The following is a 20,933-nucleotide window of genomic DNA, read 5'->3' as shown; positions in this document are numbered from 1 at the left end:
TTGCATACTCGATTAGGTAAATTTTTTGAATTTCGTGATACAATCAGACCGCTCTATCAGTTGTAACTCCTTCAAAATGTTCAGATTGCTCTTGTTGATCAGCACGGGATTCAGCAACAGGAGTGCCTTCACGAGATTGACGTGGTGAATTTAAAGGAGAGGGAACCACGGTATCTTGATTTTGATGTTTGATTTTCATGGTTTCCCAATGTGTTGTTACTGTTGTTGTCGGCGTTATTGTTTGACATGGTAACGATAATAGATAAGATATAGCTTAAAATGAAAGATTATCAGATTCCCGGTAACGGAACCAATTTGTTTAACCAAAAATCTGAGTCCTTGGTCAAAGCTAAAAGAAAAATTCGGGTTACTGATAATCAGGAGACAAAAAATAAAATACTTTTGAGAACAATGGTAGAGGGTAAATAAATAAGTATTTCAGTGTATTCTCAATAGTATATCGTGTCCTTACAAATGATGATACTTCTTCCTTTTATAGATCATTCTAGGTAAAGGAATAAAGCATCAGTTTTAATGACATAATCATGAGCAATAAATGACATTAAATAAGCCGTTATACAATCATTCCTATTAAATACCAACTTTATAACGTATCAGACATTTAATAATGAATTTGGACTCCTTTCTGTCATCTGATCCTTGCTTTTGATGCCTTCTAATCCGTTGACTGTAAATAATTTAAATTGGTACGAGACTCGTATCTATACATCGTCTCGTGCCTATTTAAATTCTTCTTCCCGTGGCTGTTTTCACCGTGTTTTCACCGTGCCTCTTAGTCAATTGTTGTTCTTTGACCATTCAACTAATTCACGTGTCATGCCACATCATTTTTAATATAAATTCAGTTTTTTCCCAATACAGATAGTCTCCCACTTTCCATTTTTTTATCAATTAAATAATTGGGAAGTGGATCTTCATGTAAAAAGAACTTTTGTCACAATTAATGCTCATGACAGTAATAACGTCTCAGCAGTCTTTTCCATTTAATGTTCTGTCCATGTGTCATTTTATAATTGATTCTGCTATTCATGCCCTTCTTCGAGACTTCTTCAATCTCACTATTTACGAAGTGACAGCTGCCTTTATTATAGGCTTTTCATCATTATACTTTAAAATTTGACGGTTCCCATTTTACACATACTTTGTCTTCCTTTGTCTTCTTCACAAATTTTCAGCACATACTTTCTTCTTAACAATGTCTTCTTCAAACCCTAACCGTAAAAAAGTTCCAATTCTAGATCAGTTCCCCAACACCCCTGTTAGACACAGAAGAGGCGGAGGAAGTAGGCCTCGAACAGGGTTAGAATCTACACGAGGCGGTTCATCTGGTTCTTCTTCAAGGAGTTTTATCCCAAAAGCTCCTTCTTCTAAAAGTAGGGAAATTCTTGATACTTCTCAAGAACCCTTAGTTGATGATATAGTTCCCGGCGATTTGTCTTTTGAAAGTGACCAAACGTCTCTTCAAAAATAAATTAAAAATTTAGAAAGAGCCGATACTTACCCAACATTAGTAACTGAGCTTACAATCCCCACCATAAGAAAAGATTGTAATTGGAAGGATAGTCTTCGAATGTCAATTCCTTCCCCGAATCAAAGAATTTCCTCTTTTAGAAATGGGTATTCTTCTGTTTACACTTACCCCTTCACTTTAGGTTTTAATCCTCCAATTGACCTAGTTATTCTCAATTTTTGTCGTTTCTTTACCATTTGTTTGGCCCAAATTGGTCCATTGGTGTGGAGAACAGTGGCTTGTTTGAGATATTTATCATCCAAGGCCAATGTCAATTTCACCTTTTCTCATCTCATTCATCTATACCATCCCAACTTAATACGCCATGGGGTTTTCACCTTAACTGCAAGGAGCAAAAAAGTTTTGGTAAACCCCGAGGATGACAGAGATCGTGGATGGTATATTCGTTACGTTGCTGTCCGTACAGTGGATTTGATTGGTGAAACAAATATTCCCTTTCCTGAGAAGTGGAATTTTTAACGTAAGTTTCCTCTTATTTACCGTACCTATTTTTGAGAATTTCAAAAGAATGTTGTTTTTAACCTCGTCCCTTCTTGGTTTTTTGTAGCAACCATGGGAGATGTGGAACTTATTCCCAACTTTCGTGGCTGGGTAGACTCACTTTTGAAGATTGCTACTAGGGAGAAGAGAACTTGGAAATCAATTTCTTCTTTACATGGCTGGAAAGTCAAAACACATGGTATCCACCCTTTTAAAATTTTTGTTTTACATGTTAAGAACTTTTTCCTCAACTTTAATCATGTATATCCATTCTTTAATCAGGATTTGGCATTAGAGGAATGACACCTGAAGTAGCTATGGCCATTCGCATGTCTGCGAATGCTGCTCTGGATTTAGATAAGGCTCGAGCCTTGCTGCCTAAAAGAAAAGCTACAAAGGAAGGTTCTGAAGAAGAAGAGGAGGGTACCTCCCTAATTACCAGGCCAAGGGCCAGGAGACGAATAATCATTGATGATGAAATTGAAAACACTCATGCTCGTACCTCCGCCACCGAGCCTGTTTTGATTCAATCTGATGAGGATGCCGAACCAAGATATAACAATGAATCAATTCAGCACCTTTTTGACAGTGGCTTCGGGAGTGGCGAGCTCGGACCTGTTTTTGATGAAGCTCCTCTTTCCTCATTTGTTCCTATTCCCTCCATTCCTCTGCCAGCCGTAAGTGTTTCTTTACCAGCTTTAACAACTTCCGTTTGTTTGCCAATTTCTACTGCTCCTATATCTGTTCCCTTGGCTGCTTCAAACGCACCTGCTTCTGCTCCGGTGTTGGTTTCTACATCTTTTCCCTCCATTCCTTCCGCTGCTCCTCTTCTCTCTGTTCATCATACAAAGACAGGTTCTAGCAGCGAAAATATGACAATGAGAAGTGTTACTTTGGAGGTTCCTGCCAATCATAGCCTCCTGAGGAAAATCGGCAGAGCCGATGTTTGGCTCGAACCTCTTATTGGAGATATCGAGAAGAAGAAGATGGAGAGCCATAGCTGCTTAACTTTGATGAACGACGTAGTTCATTCTACTTTGAAGGTATTTCAACCAACAAGTTTTTTTTTTCTCTTCTCTTTTTTTTTTAAAATTATCTTCAATTTCTCATTTCCATGACTTACCTCTGTAGGCTAACCTTATTAGTACGGAATTAATGAGAAGAATTTCCTCACTGGAAAGAAAAGCTCGTGAGTCTGAAAAGTCTGTCCACGAGGCTGAGGAAATTGCTAGGGGAGCCCAACTTGAAGCAACCAACTGGAAGGAGCAGTTCGAAAATGCTCAAGGGACTATAGAAGAGTTGCAAGAAAATAAAAACCTCCTAGAGCAGCAAAACCGTGGTTTAACTTCTGAGCTGGCAACAGTCAAAGCTTCTTCAAGCCAATTGAAAAGAGACAAAGAGCTTTTGGAATGCTCTTTATCAGAACAATTATCCAGAGCTAGTGAAGAAGTTAGAGAGCTGAAGGCACTTTTGGCTAAAAAGGAAGAATATGCAGGAGAGTTAGTGCAAAACTTGACTCAAGCTCAGGCTGACTTACAGACTTCTTCTGTCGAGATTCAAGCCTTGAAGAGTTCTCATGCTTCTCTTGAAGCTTCCCTTGATTCCCATTTAGCTGAAAATCAAATTTTAAAAAACGATCTTGCTATGTGGGAAAAGGAATATGGACTTCTAGAGGAAAATTTTAACATAGAAGTGAGTTGGGCTTTTCTGAATTCTCGTCGTGATGCTTTGACGGAAGCTGCTCAAGAGGGTTTTGACTTGCAGTCTGAACTGGCTAAAGTCATAGATACCATCGAGAAAAGCCAACAGTCTACTGATACTCCTTCTCCTGCCCTTGAAGTTCCTGAAAATGTTGCTATTCCAGCTTCAGAGGGTGAAACTTCTACAACCCAGTCTATGGAAGTTGAAGCTTCCGTGACAATCCCCTTAACTGAATGATGGTTTGATCCCTTAGTTTTTTTAAAGGATTTTTTGGTGAAAGTCCCCAGTTATCATAATGGGGCAATTGTATAAACTTTTATTGACTAAGTTTCTACTTAGTTTTTTTAATTAGATCAAGAAGTTTGTTAATACTTCAATGTGTTCTACTCTTGCCTTTTCTTTACTTATTTAGGACTTATAGAATAGTTTAGCATTTTTATCCTTTGAAAATGCTTTATGATTCTCCCATGACTTATTGACATGAGGCTTATAAAAGAGGGCCCTTTTATTTTATCGACACTTAATGAAGAAGACGTCTCAACTTCATAATGGTGTTAAAATACGATGAAAGTAATAGGAAAACACACGTTTTGTATGAAACAACTTTGGCAAGTTTTCATTCATAAACTTTTAACAAGTGTTTGACTGTTACATGTATTACAATACATCTACAACTTTTCTCGTAACTGTTTTTCTTGTAACAGATTTGTAAATAACATAAACTAAACAAGGTTTTTTTTATAACCTGTTTCAGTACATAGTCATGACCTTATCTTTACATGTTAAGAAGGGTTTGAGAGGTGACTTTGTTTATGAGTTTGAGAGATGACTCTGTTGTTCTCATGAATGCTGAAGACTTCGTAACTTCTTCTCAACACTTGCTTCAGTTTGGCCGACTTTTATTCGATACTCGTATCTGTTTCTTTGCACCTATCTGTGTATAATATGTAGTCCCCCAAGTGTTTGAGCGGTGAAGTATGAAGCCTCGAACACTTGTTTATTTCTTTTTACTTTGGCCCTTTTCCTGAAACAGAAAGATATACGGGACTCGACTATGTGATTATAGATGAAGACTGCCTAACTCGTGTGTATTTCCATCAGATTAATTGTAACCCTGGGCTAGGAATTTATGCATACTCCATTTTGCCTTGCAGGTTGTGACTCATCATTTGGCACGAGTTAGGATATTTAGCCTAGCATCTAAAATCGTTAGTAAAATATTAAAAAATCAAGAGAAGAATTTTTACATGATGATACCTGACCGTAGGTACTTTCTTAAAAGTAATATCTTTTTAAGTGGACAGCATTCCAATGTGAGGGTAAAACTTTACCATCCATTGTTTCCAACTGGTATGCTCCTTTTCCCGCAATGCCACGAACTTTGTATGGTCCTTCCCATGTTGGACTTAGCTTTCCTGAGTTAACAGCTTTTGTAGATTGGAAAACCTTTTTAAGCACGAAGTCCCCAATTTTGAAAAATCTGAGGCGTGCTTTCCTGTTGTAATATCGTTCTATTACTTGCTTTTGCGCTGCCATCCTTATCAAAGCAGCCTCTCTTCTTCCTTCAAGTAAATCTAGGCTAACCCGCATCTCTTCATTATTAGATTCCTCCGTTTCCTGATCGTACTGTATGCTTGGCTCACCTATTTCAACTGGTATTAAGGCTTCCGTACCATAAACCATCGAAAATGGTGTTTCTCCAGTGCCTGTTTTGGTCGTTGTACGATAAGCCCATAGTACTCCGGGTAACACCTCAGGCCAATTACCTTTTGAATCTTGTAACCTCTTTTTCAAGTTATTGATAATAACTTTGTTAGTTGATTCCGCTTGTCCATTCCCCACTGGATGGTATGGCGTAGATGTTATTCTTTTGATCTGCCAACTTTGAAAAAATTCTGTAACTTGTGCTCCAATGAATTGTGGTCCATTGTCACATACGATCTCCTTTGGTACTCCAAAGCGGCATATTATATTGCGCCATATGAAGTCTTTAACTTCTTTTTCTCGTACCTGTTTAAATGCCCCTGCTTCTACGCATTTAGTGAAATAATCTGTAAGTACGAGTAGAAATTTTACCTGACCTTTCGCTTGTGGAAGTGGACCTACGATATCCATTCCCCATTTTATAAAGGGCCAAGGGGCTAAAACAGTATGTAGTAACTCAGCTGGTCTGTGCATATTATTGCCGTACCTTTGACATTTATCACATTTGGACACGAAAATGGTTGCCTCTTCTTCCATCTTAGGCCAATAATATCCTGTGCGAATTAACGTTCTTACCAGTGACCGTCCTCCTGCGTGATTCCCACAATGTCCTTCATGTACTTCTCTCATGACATATTCGGTTTGAGAAGGGCCGAGACACCTTGCTAGTGGTCCGCCGAACATCTTTCAATAAAGATTACCTTGATATAAACAATATCGTGCAGCTCTTTTGCGAAGCGCGAAAGCCTTTCCTTTGTCATTAGGCACGGTTCCGTGCTGTAAAAAGGCAACAATTTTATTTCTCCAATCCCATGTTAGATGATTAAAATTTACCTCGTTTTTGTCAGGTTCGAGAACGGAATGAAATAGATGTATGACTGAAGCATCTGTATTGTTTGCTACGTCTGCTGCGGATGCAAGGTTTGCTAAAGCATCTGCCTCTGCATTCTCATCTCTTGGGACTTGCACTACTTTCCAAGTTTGGAATTGCTTTACTAACTCCCGTACCTTTGCGAGGTATTCTTGCATTCGTGACTCTCTGGCTGTGTAAGTCCCCAGCATCTGATTAACCACGAGTTGAGAATCACTCTTGATTATAATCTGTGTTATGCCGAGTTCTCGTGCCAATTCTAAACCTGCAATTACAGCTTCATATTCTGCTTCATTGTTAGTTATAGAATGACATTTTATAGTCTGTCTAATGGTCTCACCCACAGGTGGTACGAGGACTATTCCTAAGCCTGCCCCTTTTACATTAGATGAACCGTCAGTGTATAAAACCCAAGTCCCCGGGTTCGCACCATTAAAAACTAATAATTCTTTTTCTGCTTCTAAATGCATCCCCTGGCTAAAATCAGCCACGAAATCAGCTAGTACTTGAGACTTTATAGCGGTCCTGGGTTGATAAATAACTTCATATTCACTTAGTTCTATAGCCCATTTTGCTAATCTTCCTGAAAGTTCATGTTTATGCAAAATATTTCGAAGCGGAAAAGCAGTAACTACAACAATGGGATGACATTGAAAATAAGGTCTTACCTTTCTAGATGCCATGACCAAAGCTAATGCTAATTTTTCTAGCTGTGGGTATCATGTCTCAGCTTCCAATAAGGACTTACTTACGTAATAAATAAGAGATTGTTTACCTTGGTCCTCGCGGACTAAAACAGCACTTACCGCGACTTCAGATACGGCCAGATAAATAAGAAGTTTTTCCCCTACCTTCGGTTTTGCCAACAACGGTGGTTTTGACAAATAAGTTTTCAAATTTCTAAGGGCTTGCTGACAATCTTCATTCCATTCAAAATGATCTTGCTTTTTAAGTGCAGAGAAAAACTTAAAACACCTTTCTGAGGATTTGGAAATAAATCTCCCCAAAGCTGCAATTCTTCCCGTTAATCGTTGTACTTCCTTTTTATTAGTAAGGATATCCGGGATTTCTTCTATTGCTTTGATCTGAGAAGGATTCACCTCAATACCACGGTTAGAAACAAGAAAACCCAAAAACTTACCTGATGCAACTCCAAATGCACATTTTTCTGGGTTGAGTTTCATATTAAATTTTCGCAAAATTTCAAAAATAATAGATAGATGAGAAATATGATCATGAGATTGCTGGGTTTTGACGAGCATATCGTCTATATATACCTCCATTGTTTTCCCTAAATGTTCTTGGAACATTTTGGTGACCAACCTTTGATAGGTTGCCCCAGCATTTTTGAGACCAAAGGGCATTACTTTATAACAATAAGTCCCCCTGTCTGTGATGAAAGAAGTTTTTTCTTCATCACCAGGATCCATTTTGATTTGATTATATCCTGAGTATGCATCTAAAAAACTTAAAAGTTCATGACCTGCGGTCGCATCAATTAGTTGATCTATATGTGGTAAGGGAAAGGAATCTTTTGGACATGCTTTATTTAAATCAGTATAATCTACACAAACATGCCACTTACCATTTTTCTTGGGTACAACCACCGTATTAGCTAACCAAGTTGGATATTTTACCTCACGGATTGATCCGATTTTTAATAGTTTTTGGACTTCATCCTGAATCACCTGGTTCTTGAAAGCACCTTGTTTCCGTTTCTTTTGCTTTACTGGTGTGAAAGAAGGGTCCTCGTTGAGTTTGTGAGTCATCACATTTGGAGGTATCCCTGTCATATCAGCGTGGGACCAAGCAAAGCAATCTAAGTTAGCTTTTAAAAATTCGATTATCATACCTCGCATGTTCGTGTCTAAATTAGCCCCGATATAAACCTTCCGTTCAGGCTGTTGATCAAACAACGTCACTGCATCAAGCTCTTCAATCGTCGTTTTGATACTTTCATTCTCTTCAGGTTCTTGAATTGTGTCAGGCCTTGAGTCCAAATCTGTTTTCTCTTGTTCAGTTGAAGTTTGATCTTTTTTACTTTCAACTGTTTCCTGTAATTGCTATTTTGCTTTATTTACGGCGCTCGTACTTGTTACAGCGTTGACATTTCTGGCCATCTGCTGATCCCCACGAATTTGACAAATTCCCCATGGTGATGGGAATTTGATAACTTGATGCAGGGTTGATGGGACAGCATCCATATCGTGTATCCATGGCCTTCCCATGATCATATTGTAGGCCATTTCTATATCAACTACCTGAAATTTAGTTTCCTTCACAACACCCATAGCAAAAGTTGTTAGTATTACCTCACCTTTTGTTACTACACTTGAGTTGTCGAAACCTGACAAGGTGTGCGCCTTGGGTAACATTATGTCTTCAGCTTGCATTTCCCGCAGTACCCTTAGTAATATAATATTTACAGAACTTCCTGGATCAATCAAAACTCGCTTTACATTAGTATCATATACAAGTAAAGATATTACCAGTGCATCATTATGTGGAGTTGTCACTCCTTCGTTATCTGCGTCATCGAACGAAATGCTTTCATTGTCAAGGACCTGCCGCACCCGTTTCCCGTGTGTAATTGTTACCTTAGAAACCTTGTTTGAAGCTGTGTAAGTTATGCCATGAATATCTTCTCCCCCGCTTATGACATTCACTGTCCTCTTGGGTGAAGGAGGTTGTGGTGGTTCTTGTCTGTTCTTCATATAAGCTTGTTTTCCTTTCTCACTAAATAACTCAGTGAGATATCCTTGCTTCAATAAATGATCTACTTCACTTTGCAGGAATCTGCATTCTGAAGTTTTGTGCCCGTGATCATTGTGAAATTAGCACCAATGATCCGGATTGCGTCTACTTGGGTTTGACCGCATTTCTTTCGGCCACCGTACCTTATCTCCCATGCTTCTTAAAACAGCTACGAGCTCGGAGGTAGAGACGTTGAAATTATATCCACCGAATCATGCCTTTACACTCCTGTCATCATCACGTGATTCTTGTCTATTCCGATCATTCCTGAACTTTGAAGCAGAGCTAGAATCCCGGTTCCTTGACTTTTGATCATATTGTTGGTTATCTTGCTTCGACCGTGGGTCCTTTCCTGCGGGTCCCATATATGGATTGTACCTGTTTTTACCTGATCTTTTTTCGAAATCTGACCTTCGGGTACCGCCCCTTTCTTCATGATGGAGCTTAGGTATGGTATCTTCTTCGATTCGCAGCTTCGTGTTATACCTGTTGTAAACATCATTCCATGTGGTTGCAGGAAATTCTCGAAGACTTTCTTTGAGTCGTCTCGTGGCTTCAGAACTTTTGTCATTTAAATTACTTACAAAAGCTATAGCAGCCTAATTGTCATGCACACGAGGTAGAGTCATTCTTTCACGTTGGAACCTATCAACGAAGTTTCTAAGCAACTCTGAATCCCCTTGTTTGATTTTGAAAATATCTTCCATCCTTTTCTCAACTTTTTGTGCTCCCGAATGTGCTTTAATAAAAGAATCTGCATGCTCAGCAAAAGAATTAATAGAATTTTCAGATAAAAGAGAATACCAGGTTAATGCACCCTTGGTGAGTGTTTCTCCAAATTTCTTGACCAATACTAATTCAATTTCTTGTTTGGTCAAGTCGTTGCCTTTCACGCCGGTTGTAAATGCAGTCACGTGGTCACGTGGGTCTGTAGTACCATCATATTTCGGGATGTCAGGCATTTTGAATTTTTTCGGAATTGGAAGGGGAGCAGCACTAGGCTTCCATGGTTGTTGTGAGTATTTGTCCATGTCTACTCCTTTTATTACAGGTGGAACTCCAGGGATTTGCTCTATTCGCTCATTTTGTTCCTTCAGCTGTTTCTGCAAGGTTAGTACTAAATTTTGCAAATATGAATTATTTAAATTACCTGGTCCCCCTTCTTGTGGTTCACTGGGGGTTGCTCCGTTTCCAGAATTATCAAGACCAGAACGGGGGTTCTCCAATGTATTATTATTAGGAGTCGATGTAGGTGGCGCAGCAGGCAATCGACTAACAAGTGCCTGAAGAGCTTTGCCGACTTGTGCATCGATTAGCTTTTGCAAAGCTTCAGTTGTAACTCCTTCAAAATGTTCAGATTGCTCTTGTTGATCAGCACGGGATTCAGTAACAGGAGTGCCTTCACGAGATTGACGTGGTGAATTTAAAGGAGAGGGAACCACGGTATCTTGATTTTGATGTATTTGATTTTCATGGTTTCCCAATGTGTTGTTACTGTTGTTGTCGGCGTTATTGTTTGACATGGTGACGATAATAGATAAGATATAGCTTAAAAGGAAAGATTATCAGATTCCCGGTAACGGAACCAATTTGTTTAACCAAAAATCTGAGTCCTTGGTCAAAGCTAAAAGAAAAATTCGGGTTACTGATAATCAGGAGACAAAAAATAAAATACTTTTGAGAACAATGGTAGAGGGTAAATAAATAAGTATTTCAGTGTATTCTCAATAGTATATCGTGTTCTCACAAATGATGATACTTCTTCCTTTTATAGATCATTCTAGGTAAAGGAATAAAGCATCAGTTTTAATGACATAATCATGAGCAATAAATGACATTAAATAAGCCGTTATACAATCATTCTTATTAAATACCAACTTTATAACGTATCAGACATTTAATAATGAATTTGGACTCCTTTCTGTCATCTGATCCTTGCTTTTAATGCCTTCTAATCCGTTGACTGTAAATAATTTAAATTGGTACGAGACTCGTATCTATACATCGTCTCGTGCCTATTTAAATTCTTCTTCCCGTGGCTGTTTTCACCGTGTTTTCACCGTGCCTCTTAGTCAATTGCTGTTCTTTGACCATTCAGCTAATTCACGTGTCATGCCACATTATTTTTAATATAAATTCAGTTTTTTCCCAATACAATATATATATATATATATCATGTTAAATCTGCTCAGATTTGGATGACTTGGTCTGGGAATTTTGAATGCATGTATATAGCTAGAATTGATCCATACAAGAATTTATCAAAACACAAAAAAAGAAAAAAACTTTTTAGTTAGAATGTTTGATTATGACCCATTATTTAACTCAAATTAACTCGCACAATTTAGCCCGATAACCCAACTCTCTTTTTGATTCAACCTATTTTAACCCGATCGAATGTAGTTCCAACCTACAAATTATACACTCTAATAATCTATCATTATTTTTCTCGCTAGAAATTAAAGCAAACAGGTTCACTATTCCACACACCAACCATGAGAAAATAAGCAAAGCATGTTTGGATTAACTATGATATATCATGTTCCTTTTTCTTTTCTTTTTTTGCATTATTCAAACGGATATACATGAATTCGTACATATCAATCCACTCTTTAGTGAGGTTTTTATTTCTAAGGCTCGAACTCGAAATCTTTAAAGAATATTGAAGGAGTCTAAATCATTCCATCACAACTTAGAGGCAGCTGTGAGATCAACTTGAGAACTTCACCCCGTTTTTTCTCATCTCAATCAAATAGTAGAAAGTTGTGATCTATCATTCACGTGTTTGAGTCGTGGAAGCAATTGCTAATGCTAAATACTTGCATTAGGGTAGGCCAGAGGTGGAGCCAGGATTTCAACCTTATGGGTTTTGAAATTTGGGATCACAACTGCAAGTGTTAATAACAGGGTTCTAGATTTAATATTTATACATTTTTCATGAATTCAAATCATCAAATCCATTGTTGGAACAAAAATTACTGGGCTCGATCGAAACCGTAGGCTGGCTTGTGCCTCCACTCCTAGAGTAGGCTATCTACATCACCACTTGGGTATGGCCCTTCCGGAAATCCTACAAACACGGAATACCTTGTGTACTGAACTGCCCAATCAAATAGTAAAAAGAAACAAAAGCTAATAGAACAGCTCACGAGCTTTTGTAATACTAGATTTTTTCTATATTCGAAAAAAGGCCATCCACAAACCCTTTAAATATTAAAAGGAAATACTATAATATATTTTTAATTCAAGAACAAGCCAAAACAAAGAGAAAAAAATAGAGACGTTCTACACATGTTGTGGTGGAAATCAAATCTTTCCACCCTCTCCTCTCCCCTTATACAACAGTCCTCTCCTCAGTTCCAAAACTTAAATTCTTTCTCCTTTGGTGTTTCCAGTTTCTGCATCCTTATATTCATTTCACGTGGCATTAATTATTACAAAATTGACAGGGATGCTAACTGTATCACCTCTGAGCTACAAAACCACCAAAAATGACAGGGATAATCACATGGAAAGTTTCACGATTGGAGGAGTCGATGATTTTCCAGAGTTTGGTGATGGGAATTTGCTCGAAAGCATTGATTTTGATGACATTTTCTTGGGGATCAACGTCGACGATGATGTGCTACCAGATTTGGAGATGGACTCAGAGATGCTTGCTGAATTCTCAGTTAGTAGTGGCGACGAATCTGATCGTATGAATAGTTATAATACTACTACACCACCACTCCACGTAGAAGAACACAACTTTTCCAGAAACGAAGAAGTGGAAAAAGTTCCATCAGATTTGAATCAGAAGAGTGAAAAATCTAAACCCAAGTCAAAGGAAAATGATAAGTGCAAGAAATCATCGGGGCAATCCAAAAATCCAGAAGGGAAGAGAAAAGTGAAGGTAAACCAAAAAAAAGAAGAAGATTTGAGGAAAATATAATTAAAAAATATCGTCTCTAGTCTTAGATTTATTTTTTTTAGCCGAGAGTCTATCAAAAACAACCTTTCTATCTTTACAAAATAAGAATAAGGTAGCGTATACACTACTCTTTCCAAACATCACTTATGGGATTACATTATGTGTCTGTTATTGTAATTGTTGTTGTTGTTGGTCTTAGTTTTTTCCAATGAAATAACATGAGGAATGAACTTCTCAGTATGCTCCTCACTTTAGTAGTATATTTTTAGGGTTTTCATGTAATTCATAGGAAGTAAAACCTTTCTTTCGGAGTTAAAGTTCGATGATAATAAAAATATTTACACAATTAGATCATTGAAAAGATAATTGCAGATAACTTAAATAACTCCATAAACCTATGCTAGATAGGTTAATTGTATCTTGTTATATATAGGACTACAACAACAACAACAAATTCAGTATAATCTCACAAATGGTATTTGAGGAGGATAGTGTGTATACAGCCTACTTTGCCGAGGTAGAGATATTGTTTATAATAGACTCTCGACTCAAGCAAAACACATTCATAGCAGTGATTAAAAAAATACAGTAATGAAAAAAGCCAAAAACAACAGTAACAACGGCAAGAAAAGTTAATGTTTTTCTCTCTCTTTGTTTGTTTGTCCTTTAATTTATTTTCTTTCCGGCTTGAGTTTTTTTATTTTGGATAAAATGGAAAGTTTCTTGAATTGTGTGAAGGTGGATTGGACGCCAGAGCTCCACAGGAGATTTGTACAAGCAGTAGAGCAATTAGGTGTAGATAAAGCAGTCCCATCTAGGATTTTAGAACTCATGGGTGTTGAAGGTCTCACTCGCCATAACATTGCTAGCCATCTTCAAGTAAGCATTCTTCTATTCCCTATATGGATTCAGGATTTAACTTCTATCAATTTAATATTTAAGATTTTTTCGTATTAAATTTATTATATTTTTAAGATTATGAGTTTATATTTAGTATTTTTGTGATTTTAATATATTTTTTACACTAATATTTGTGCATTCCACTAAAAGTACCGAATTCAGATGAATCCGGTTCCTCGGCTCAAGAACAAAAAGTATATAATCATTTTTCAGTAGATTGAGTGTACCAGTATCAATGGAAAATTAAAAGTCCTTCTCAAGAGGAGCTTAGTGGAAATTAATTTGTAAAAGGATTAGATCACTATCAATTGTACGAGCTATTATGGCTGCATTCCCTTGTTTTTGGCTTCAATTATCTTACAGACCACCTTTTAATAAAAGGCAGAACTCTGAGTTTAAGACTTGCTAGATCAAAGGCGGACCCAGGATTTTAACGGGCATTACTGTTTCAGTCAACCAGTGTCCCATAAAAGCTTTTAGTGTTGAGGATGTCAAGTTATTTATATAATCATTTTCAGGATATACACATATACATATACAAGATTTCTGCCAAAGATTACGAAGTTCGATGACCCCTCAACACTATAAATAGGTCTGCCTTTGTGCTAGATTACAATATTGTGTTTTACTCTAGTTCAACTAGTTTAATTAAATATATTAGACAATATATTTTTTTATAACGGATTGTTGGGGTTAACTTTTGCGCACCTCAATTATTCTATCAACTACGTGTTACCTTTCATCAAAGGTTGCATGCAGATACCAAGGCTTAGGTAAATAAAAAGATCTCACAGCGTATTTTTTTGTCTTTGTCGTAATTTAAATCCTGATCTCCAAAGTTTTAACCTAATGTATTAATGGCTAAGTCACACCCTCAATGCAAGACAATATTTTAACTATTTCAGAACACATATTGCAACAAATAACACCCAGCTGATAGAAGGGATATTGTTATATGTGCAGAAATATAGAGCCCATTGGAAACATTTGCTTGCGAGAGAAGCAGAGGCGGCAAGTTGGAGCCAAAGAAAACAAATGTACGGCGGTGCAGCCGTGGTTGGAGGTGGCGGAAAGAGAGACATAAACCCATGGCCGGCATCACCAACCATGGGTTTTCCACCTATGACGGCACCACCCATGGTGCCGCCTCATTTTAGACCTCTACACGTCTGGGGCCATCCGCCCACCGATCAATCTATGATGCACATGTGGCCGAAACATATAACGCCTCTTCCACCAGGATGGGCACCGGTCCCTCCTCATTCTTCACCACCTATAGATCCTTCCTTTTGGCATTCACACCATCAAAGAGTGAGTGTCTTTTTTATCTCAATCTCTATTGCTTTTCTCTCAATTATATATGAGTTTAAGCAGTGGCGAAGCCAGAAATTTCTCAAAAGTTGTTCAAACTTGAAGAAAGTAAAAAAAATCCCGAGAAATGGTGTTCCATATATATTATATACCTCTAAAATCTAATATTTTACCTATATATACAGTGTAATTTTTTTGACGGAGGATAGTTAATTGACCACCCTTATAAGAGTGTAGCTTCACCCCTGAGTTTAAGTTATATGCATTGAGTTAAAGCGATAACATGAATATTTCTAGTAGAACATTAGCGGTGTAGTATATTTTTTTCACTTGAAAATATTATAGTTGTTGAGTGAGAATGAACAAGTATGACTTGAATCTTTGGAATTAATGTGCATATAATTTTGGGAGTGAACTAATATTCTCTTTTCTTTTGGTGCAGGTACTAAACTCTCTTGCACCAGGCACTCCTTGCTTTCCTTCACCAATAGCGCCCACGGTAACTATTCAATCAATCAACTATTTGCTATATGAAGTCTATTTTTCAGTTGCATGCTTTTTGGTTTTGGATATATTTAGAAAGGGAGGTTTGGTAGGTGGTAAAGTTGCTGCAATATGACTAGGAGGTCAGGGTTCGCTGTGGAAACAGAGTCTTGCGTACAATAGATTTTTGTAGTTTGACCTTTCTCTGAACCACGCACATAGTGAGATAGGAGCTTAGTGCATTAGGTTGTTCAAACAGAATTAATGTCAAAAAAAAAAAAAATTGCATACGAAATTCAATAAGTTTATTTTTGTCTTATTTAATCAGACTTATAATTTCATGCAGAGATTTCCAGTTCAGGGCATCCCACCCCCTGCCATGCTCAAAGCTGTCCCCACCGGAGCAGGCCAAAATCTACCTAAACCTCCTTCTGATTTTCATCCTGTAAGCTCTCTCTTTTTTGAATATTAATTTTGTGACTTATAATTTAGTGATTTTACTGTTACAGAAAATAATTTGTGGCGTTACAAAAAAAAAAAGTTATAAATGAGGAAAAATAATGCATTTAATTTGTTCTTTGCTCTCTTCTAAAACTATAAGTTAACACAACTTTAAAAATTTTGATGATTTTATTTCTTGACATATTTTTTTGAATATTGTGATAGTCAAAGGAGAGCATAGATGCGGCCATTGGAGATGTTTTAGCAAAGCCATGTCTGCCACCACCACCCCTCGGACTCAAACCTCCTTCAATCGACAGTGTGTTGAATGAATTACAACGTCAAGGGATTAATAAAATACCTCCAACTTAAATTTATGAGTTTCAAGCTGCGGGGTGGAATTAATTTTTTCGGGTTTTAATTTCTTGGATTGCTAAGAATTAAACCCTTCAATTCGACGACATGGTTTCTTGCACTTGATGCATGAAGATGAACTCAATATTCATCTATAATGGGGAAAAAAATCATCTATAATGCGAGTATTTTCCTCCTAACTTCTTGTACTCTTTTGTTCTTGTTTCCTTTTGCACAAGAACAATGATTTAACTTAATAATGGGTTGGCACATGCATGGAATGGGCACTTGTGACTATTTAATTTGTCACCAATTTGAGAATCTAATAATGGCGAGAGCTTATTGCAAACTTGCTCCACTCTTCTTCTATTTCTATCGTACAACAAGGAGCACTAGTATTAAACGAAATTAAAAGAACAACAACGAAAGTCAAGCAATGGTAATAAAAAATGATATATTCAAGATAAGACTGAAACGGAAAAGGAAAAGGAAAAGGAAAGAAAGACTAAGGCCCGTTCGCTTGCACTAATGAAATTTTTTGAATCTTAATCATTCATATTTCATTTATTATATGTGTTTGAGCAAAAAGTTTTAAACTCTTTGTCGAACTAATTATTGATAATAAAGAAGGTAAATCTTAGCCAAACATAATTAATTTCAGATCCAAGCATATAAAGTGTGAAATAAAAGAAGAATAGGAACATATGAGATTTATTAATGTGATAATCGTACATCAAACATGAGAGATAAGCTTACATTCAGAGCAGAGATGCATCATGATCATGGGAGCATAGAAAGGGAAGAGAGGTAACTTGTTGATAAACAAGAGATTCCTCTATTGTGGTTGCTCTCTTCCAAACCCCCACTCTTCCCCCCCCCCCCCGCGTCTCTTCACAAAGTCCCCATATATATACAGTTCCTTTCCCTTTTATCCAATGATCTTTGACCGATGTACTTTCTTACGACTGTACGTTTCGTTGTTTTCTCGAAAACAACGTTGGTTTTATGATGTACGCTTTCTGACGATTTGACCCCGACGATGGTCGAGGTGCTCTTCGCTATTTCGCCCATGGGCATGATTACAGCTTGGTCGACCCTTTATTATTCCTCTTGAGGACGACCACTATGGTCAGATTTTGACCCATACAGTTAGTCCCTCCGCCCGTCGAGGTCGCCTCTTGGCGGGCTTGACGGGCGGACTCTGTCGATTCGAAAGTTAGGAGAAATCTGAATGTTTACACCTTAAACGAGGCCTTTAGGTTGAGGTGGCGGCGTGACGCTTCAATGATACCATCGGACCGTTACGTCCGTTCGGAGTTGAACCGTTGTATTGATTCGATGCATCATGAATAGCCACTATCATTATGGCGCACATTTCCCAGGAATCGTATCGTTTCTTGTGCCCTATCAGTTTTAATTGGCACCTCTTCGATTTCCCGCTCAGGACATTTATGTTCCTATAAATAGAGGAAACACCATCCTATTGCTACACTTTTCGACTTGTCAGAAGAGCTTTGCAAACCTTTACCTTCTTTAATATTTCAAACTTCTGAGTTCATTCTCCCGTTAGCCAGAAATTGATGCCTCCATCTTCTCTCTCCCTTTCTCTTACTCATTTACTTCGATTAATCGAGACAAATGGCTGGTACTTCTTCCCACACTGACACGCCCGTTGAAGCTCCGGTACCGAAAAATAACGCACCTATTCTCGAAGAAGGAGCGGAGGCGGCGGAAGACGAGGGGGTTCCAACAGCGGTTGAAATATTGCCCCATCCGGGGAAAATATAGAATGATTTTAACAGCCCCGCCAGAGAAGAGCCGGAGCTTGCGTCATCTACCATGGACGAAGTGGCGATTGCGGCGCTCGGGGAATTCCAAATCACATTGAAATGGTACCGGCGACGGGAACAGACATTGTGCATCTACACCGCCCGGGGTACTGCGCATTCTACGCGTACCTTTTCGTTGTTGGGTATACGCTTCCTCTCCCCTCCCTAGTGATAGACTTCTGCCGCTTCTACGAGGTGTGTTCGCCTCAGCTTTCACCGTACGTGTACAAACTCTTCCTCATGCTGCTCAAGTACGCAGAGCTCGCTGGTCGAGAGGTCACTTAGAGGTACATGCTTAATATTTCCCCCCCCCCCCAACTTATTCGAGGCTCAATGATCCACATGCGTCACCGAGGGACAAAGAGTTTGGTGGTGAAGATGGACGACAAGGCTAATCGTCGTTTCTGGGAGAGTTATTTCTTTGTACAGACTGAGCACCTTGTGGCAGAGCCAGCAGGGCTTCCCGAGAAGTGGAACTTTGCCCATAAATTTTTCTTTGTCTAGTTTGTGACTCCTCTCGAGGCGGTGGCCGACCGTTTCTCTCTAGGTGGCATTGCTAATTTGTATTCTGCGTTCGCAGCTGATAGATTGCCTCCCCCGCCCGTTGATGACATCCGTGAGCGGGTCAATGCTATTTTCCCTATATGGCGGGGGTCAGTGAGTGGGCGTCCTTCTTTGAGAGATATGGGCGTAAGCCTCTCACTGGTAAGTCGACTCGTTACTGTTTCCTTATTATTTGCCTTGTAATTTGATCTTGTTGTTTACATGATAATTTTTCTCCGTCATCAGGGAGAGTGCGAATGGCGAGGGCTCCTCCACTCGCTTTCCGTCAATCGGCGCCTTCTGTTTGGCCAGCACCGAGGTCTGCTGCCCGGCCTTCATCAAGAGCTACTCAATCTGTATCTATGGCTAAGGCCGTGTGCATGCAAATTATTCCTCAACCCGAGACTTCGGCTTCTGTTGTCCGCTCATGGGTGAATCTTCCCGCGCTAATAGCGGAGAGGATCTGTCGAAGAGACGGCGAGTGGAGTCCGAAGTGGCTCCTCTAGCCAAAGCATCTTCGGGGGGCGACCTTCCTTTGGTGGTGTCTGAAATTGGTGGAGATGCTAACTTGGCCGCAGAGGTAAACCAGGTGGTAGAGGCCGACCCGATGGCAGAGGCTTCGACCATTGTGAACGATCAATCGGGAAAGGGTTTCAAAATCGAGCTTCTTCTTCAGCCGCAGAGAGGGGAAAGGGTGTCGTGGTCGATGACTACGAGTCTGACTCCGACCTTGATCCTGATGATGTCAGGATGTTCGAGGAGGGCTTTACCCGTACTGTGGTAAGAGCGAGAGGTCCTTCCCGTATACTTGAGATTCCATCAGAGCTTAATCTCCTGCGGGACACGGAGGGTTTAGGGCCACAATTTGACCTTCTATGCTCCGCCGCAGAGTGTGAGACACTCTGAGACGTCAGTGACGTTGAATTAATGCGTGAAGTGGTTGTTATGGGCCTGAGGGTAAGTTTCTCCTCTTTGTTCTTTTTTGTGTTCCTTTTGTTTTTGGCAGCCTTGGTTTCTACCGACCCCCCCCCCCCCCATTTTTTTTTGCTTTCAGTCCTATATGCTGGAGATCGAAAGTGTTTGCAGGGCCGACACTCGGGCCAAGATTTTTCTGATGATGCTGGAAAAGTATCGGCGCTACCGCAACAAATTCCGTGAGATGCATGAGTGGCTCAGGGCTAGTGCTGGAAACCAATCTCTTGGGGAAGAGCTGGAGAAAAGGGATCAAGAGCTAATGCAGTCCATTCGTAGGAATAGTGAGCTCAAGGAGCTACTTCGTGCAAATGACAAATAACTTGAGTTGGGAAAGGGGGTCGTTGCTGAGTGTGAGCATCTTCAGGCGAAGGTGTTGTCGTTGTAGTCCGAGCTAGATCAAAATGTCTTCAGGGTTGAGGCCTTGAGTGCAGAATGGATGAGGAAGTTAGTCGAGCCGGAGAGGAAACTATCTGAGTTAGAGAGCGCCGAGAGTGCTCGGGATTCAGCCTCAGCGAGGGTAGTGGCATCGGAGGAGGACACTATCTGTGTCCTTCAATCCGAGCAGGAATACGAGAGGGCAACAGCCACGCTAAGGGAGGAAAGGCTTGAAGAGTTGGCAAAATTGATTGGGAAGCTTCAAACTTGGGAGATCGGGTCGTTGTACTTGAGGCTGAAAAGGCGCAATTGTTGTCCCAAGTTGAATCTGCCTCTGCCGCTATTTCTCCCCATTTGCACGAGCTTTGGGTTCATGTCGAAGCTCAACGGGACATATATAAGATTTGTGGGAGGCGGATAATGTTTCTGAGCCCGGACAAAGGCACGAGAGGCTCGTGTCAATTGCGGCTACGACCCTGCGACACCGGAGGCTGGAGAGGATGCTGATGCTGAGGAGCAATTTCTTGGATATGATGATGGGGAGAACGGCGTTGATGACATCGAGTGAAAAGTTTTTGCCTTAGTATATGTTGTTTTTTTCCTCTTTCTCTTTTTTTTATTGTATTGGGCCTGTTTTGGCCGTGTGTAAGGTGCGGCCGTTGCGCACGTATATAAATAAAAGGGTTGTTTCGCCGTTGTACATCCTTTGAATTTCTCTCCCTTCCCCTTGCTTTTCATTTTTTGTTTTGG

At 39.4% G+C, this 20,933-nt stretch overlaps 1 protein-coding gene across 1 annotated transcript; it reads left to right on the top strand.

The window, feature by feature from the left end:
- The first annotated feature begins 12,308 nt into the window (after positions 1-12,308).
- LOC107799021 (transcription activator GLK2) lies at positions 12,309-16,737 on the top strand. Its single transcript, XM_016622081.2, has 6 exons — positions 12,309-12,954; positions 13,711-13,851; positions 14,836-15,183; positions 15,626-15,682; positions 16,013-16,111; positions 16,333-16,737. The coding sequence occupies exons 1-6, from the start codon at positions 12,514-12,516 to the stop codon at positions 16,477-16,479; spliced, it is 1,233 nt and encodes a 410-aa protein (XP_016477567.2). The 5' UTR covers positions 12,309-12,513; the 3' UTR covers positions 16,480-16,737.
- Positions 16,738-20,933: the final 4,196 nt, after the last annotated feature.

This window comes from Nicotiana tabacum, chromosome 1, assembly GCF_000715075.1.
Source record: "Nicotiana tabacum cultivar K326 chromosome 1, ASM71507v2, whole genome shotgun sequence".
NCBI lineage: Eukaryota > Viridiplantae > Streptophyta > Magnoliopsida > Solanales > Solanaceae > Nicotiana > Nicotiana tabacum.
The sequence above is the reverse complement of the archived record's forward strand: the minus strand, read 5'-3'. Positions and strand labels throughout refer to the sequence as shown.

What these genes read in the sequence shown, in the direction of transcription:
- LOC107799021 (XM_016622081.2), top strand. Translation starts at nt 12,514, where the DNA reads ATGCTAACTGTATCACCTCTGAGCTACAAAACCACCAAAAATGACAGG. An exon ending in GGCATTCACACCATCAAAGA is followed by an intron (nt 15,184 to 15,625) that starts GTGAGTGTCTTT and finishes CTTTTGGTGCAG; the next exon opens with GTACTAAACTCTCTTGCACC. An exon ending in CTTCACCAATAGCGCCCACG is followed by an intron (nt 15,683 to 16,012) that starts GTAACTATTCAA and finishes AATTTCATGCAG; the next exon opens with AGATTTCCAGTTCAGGGCAT.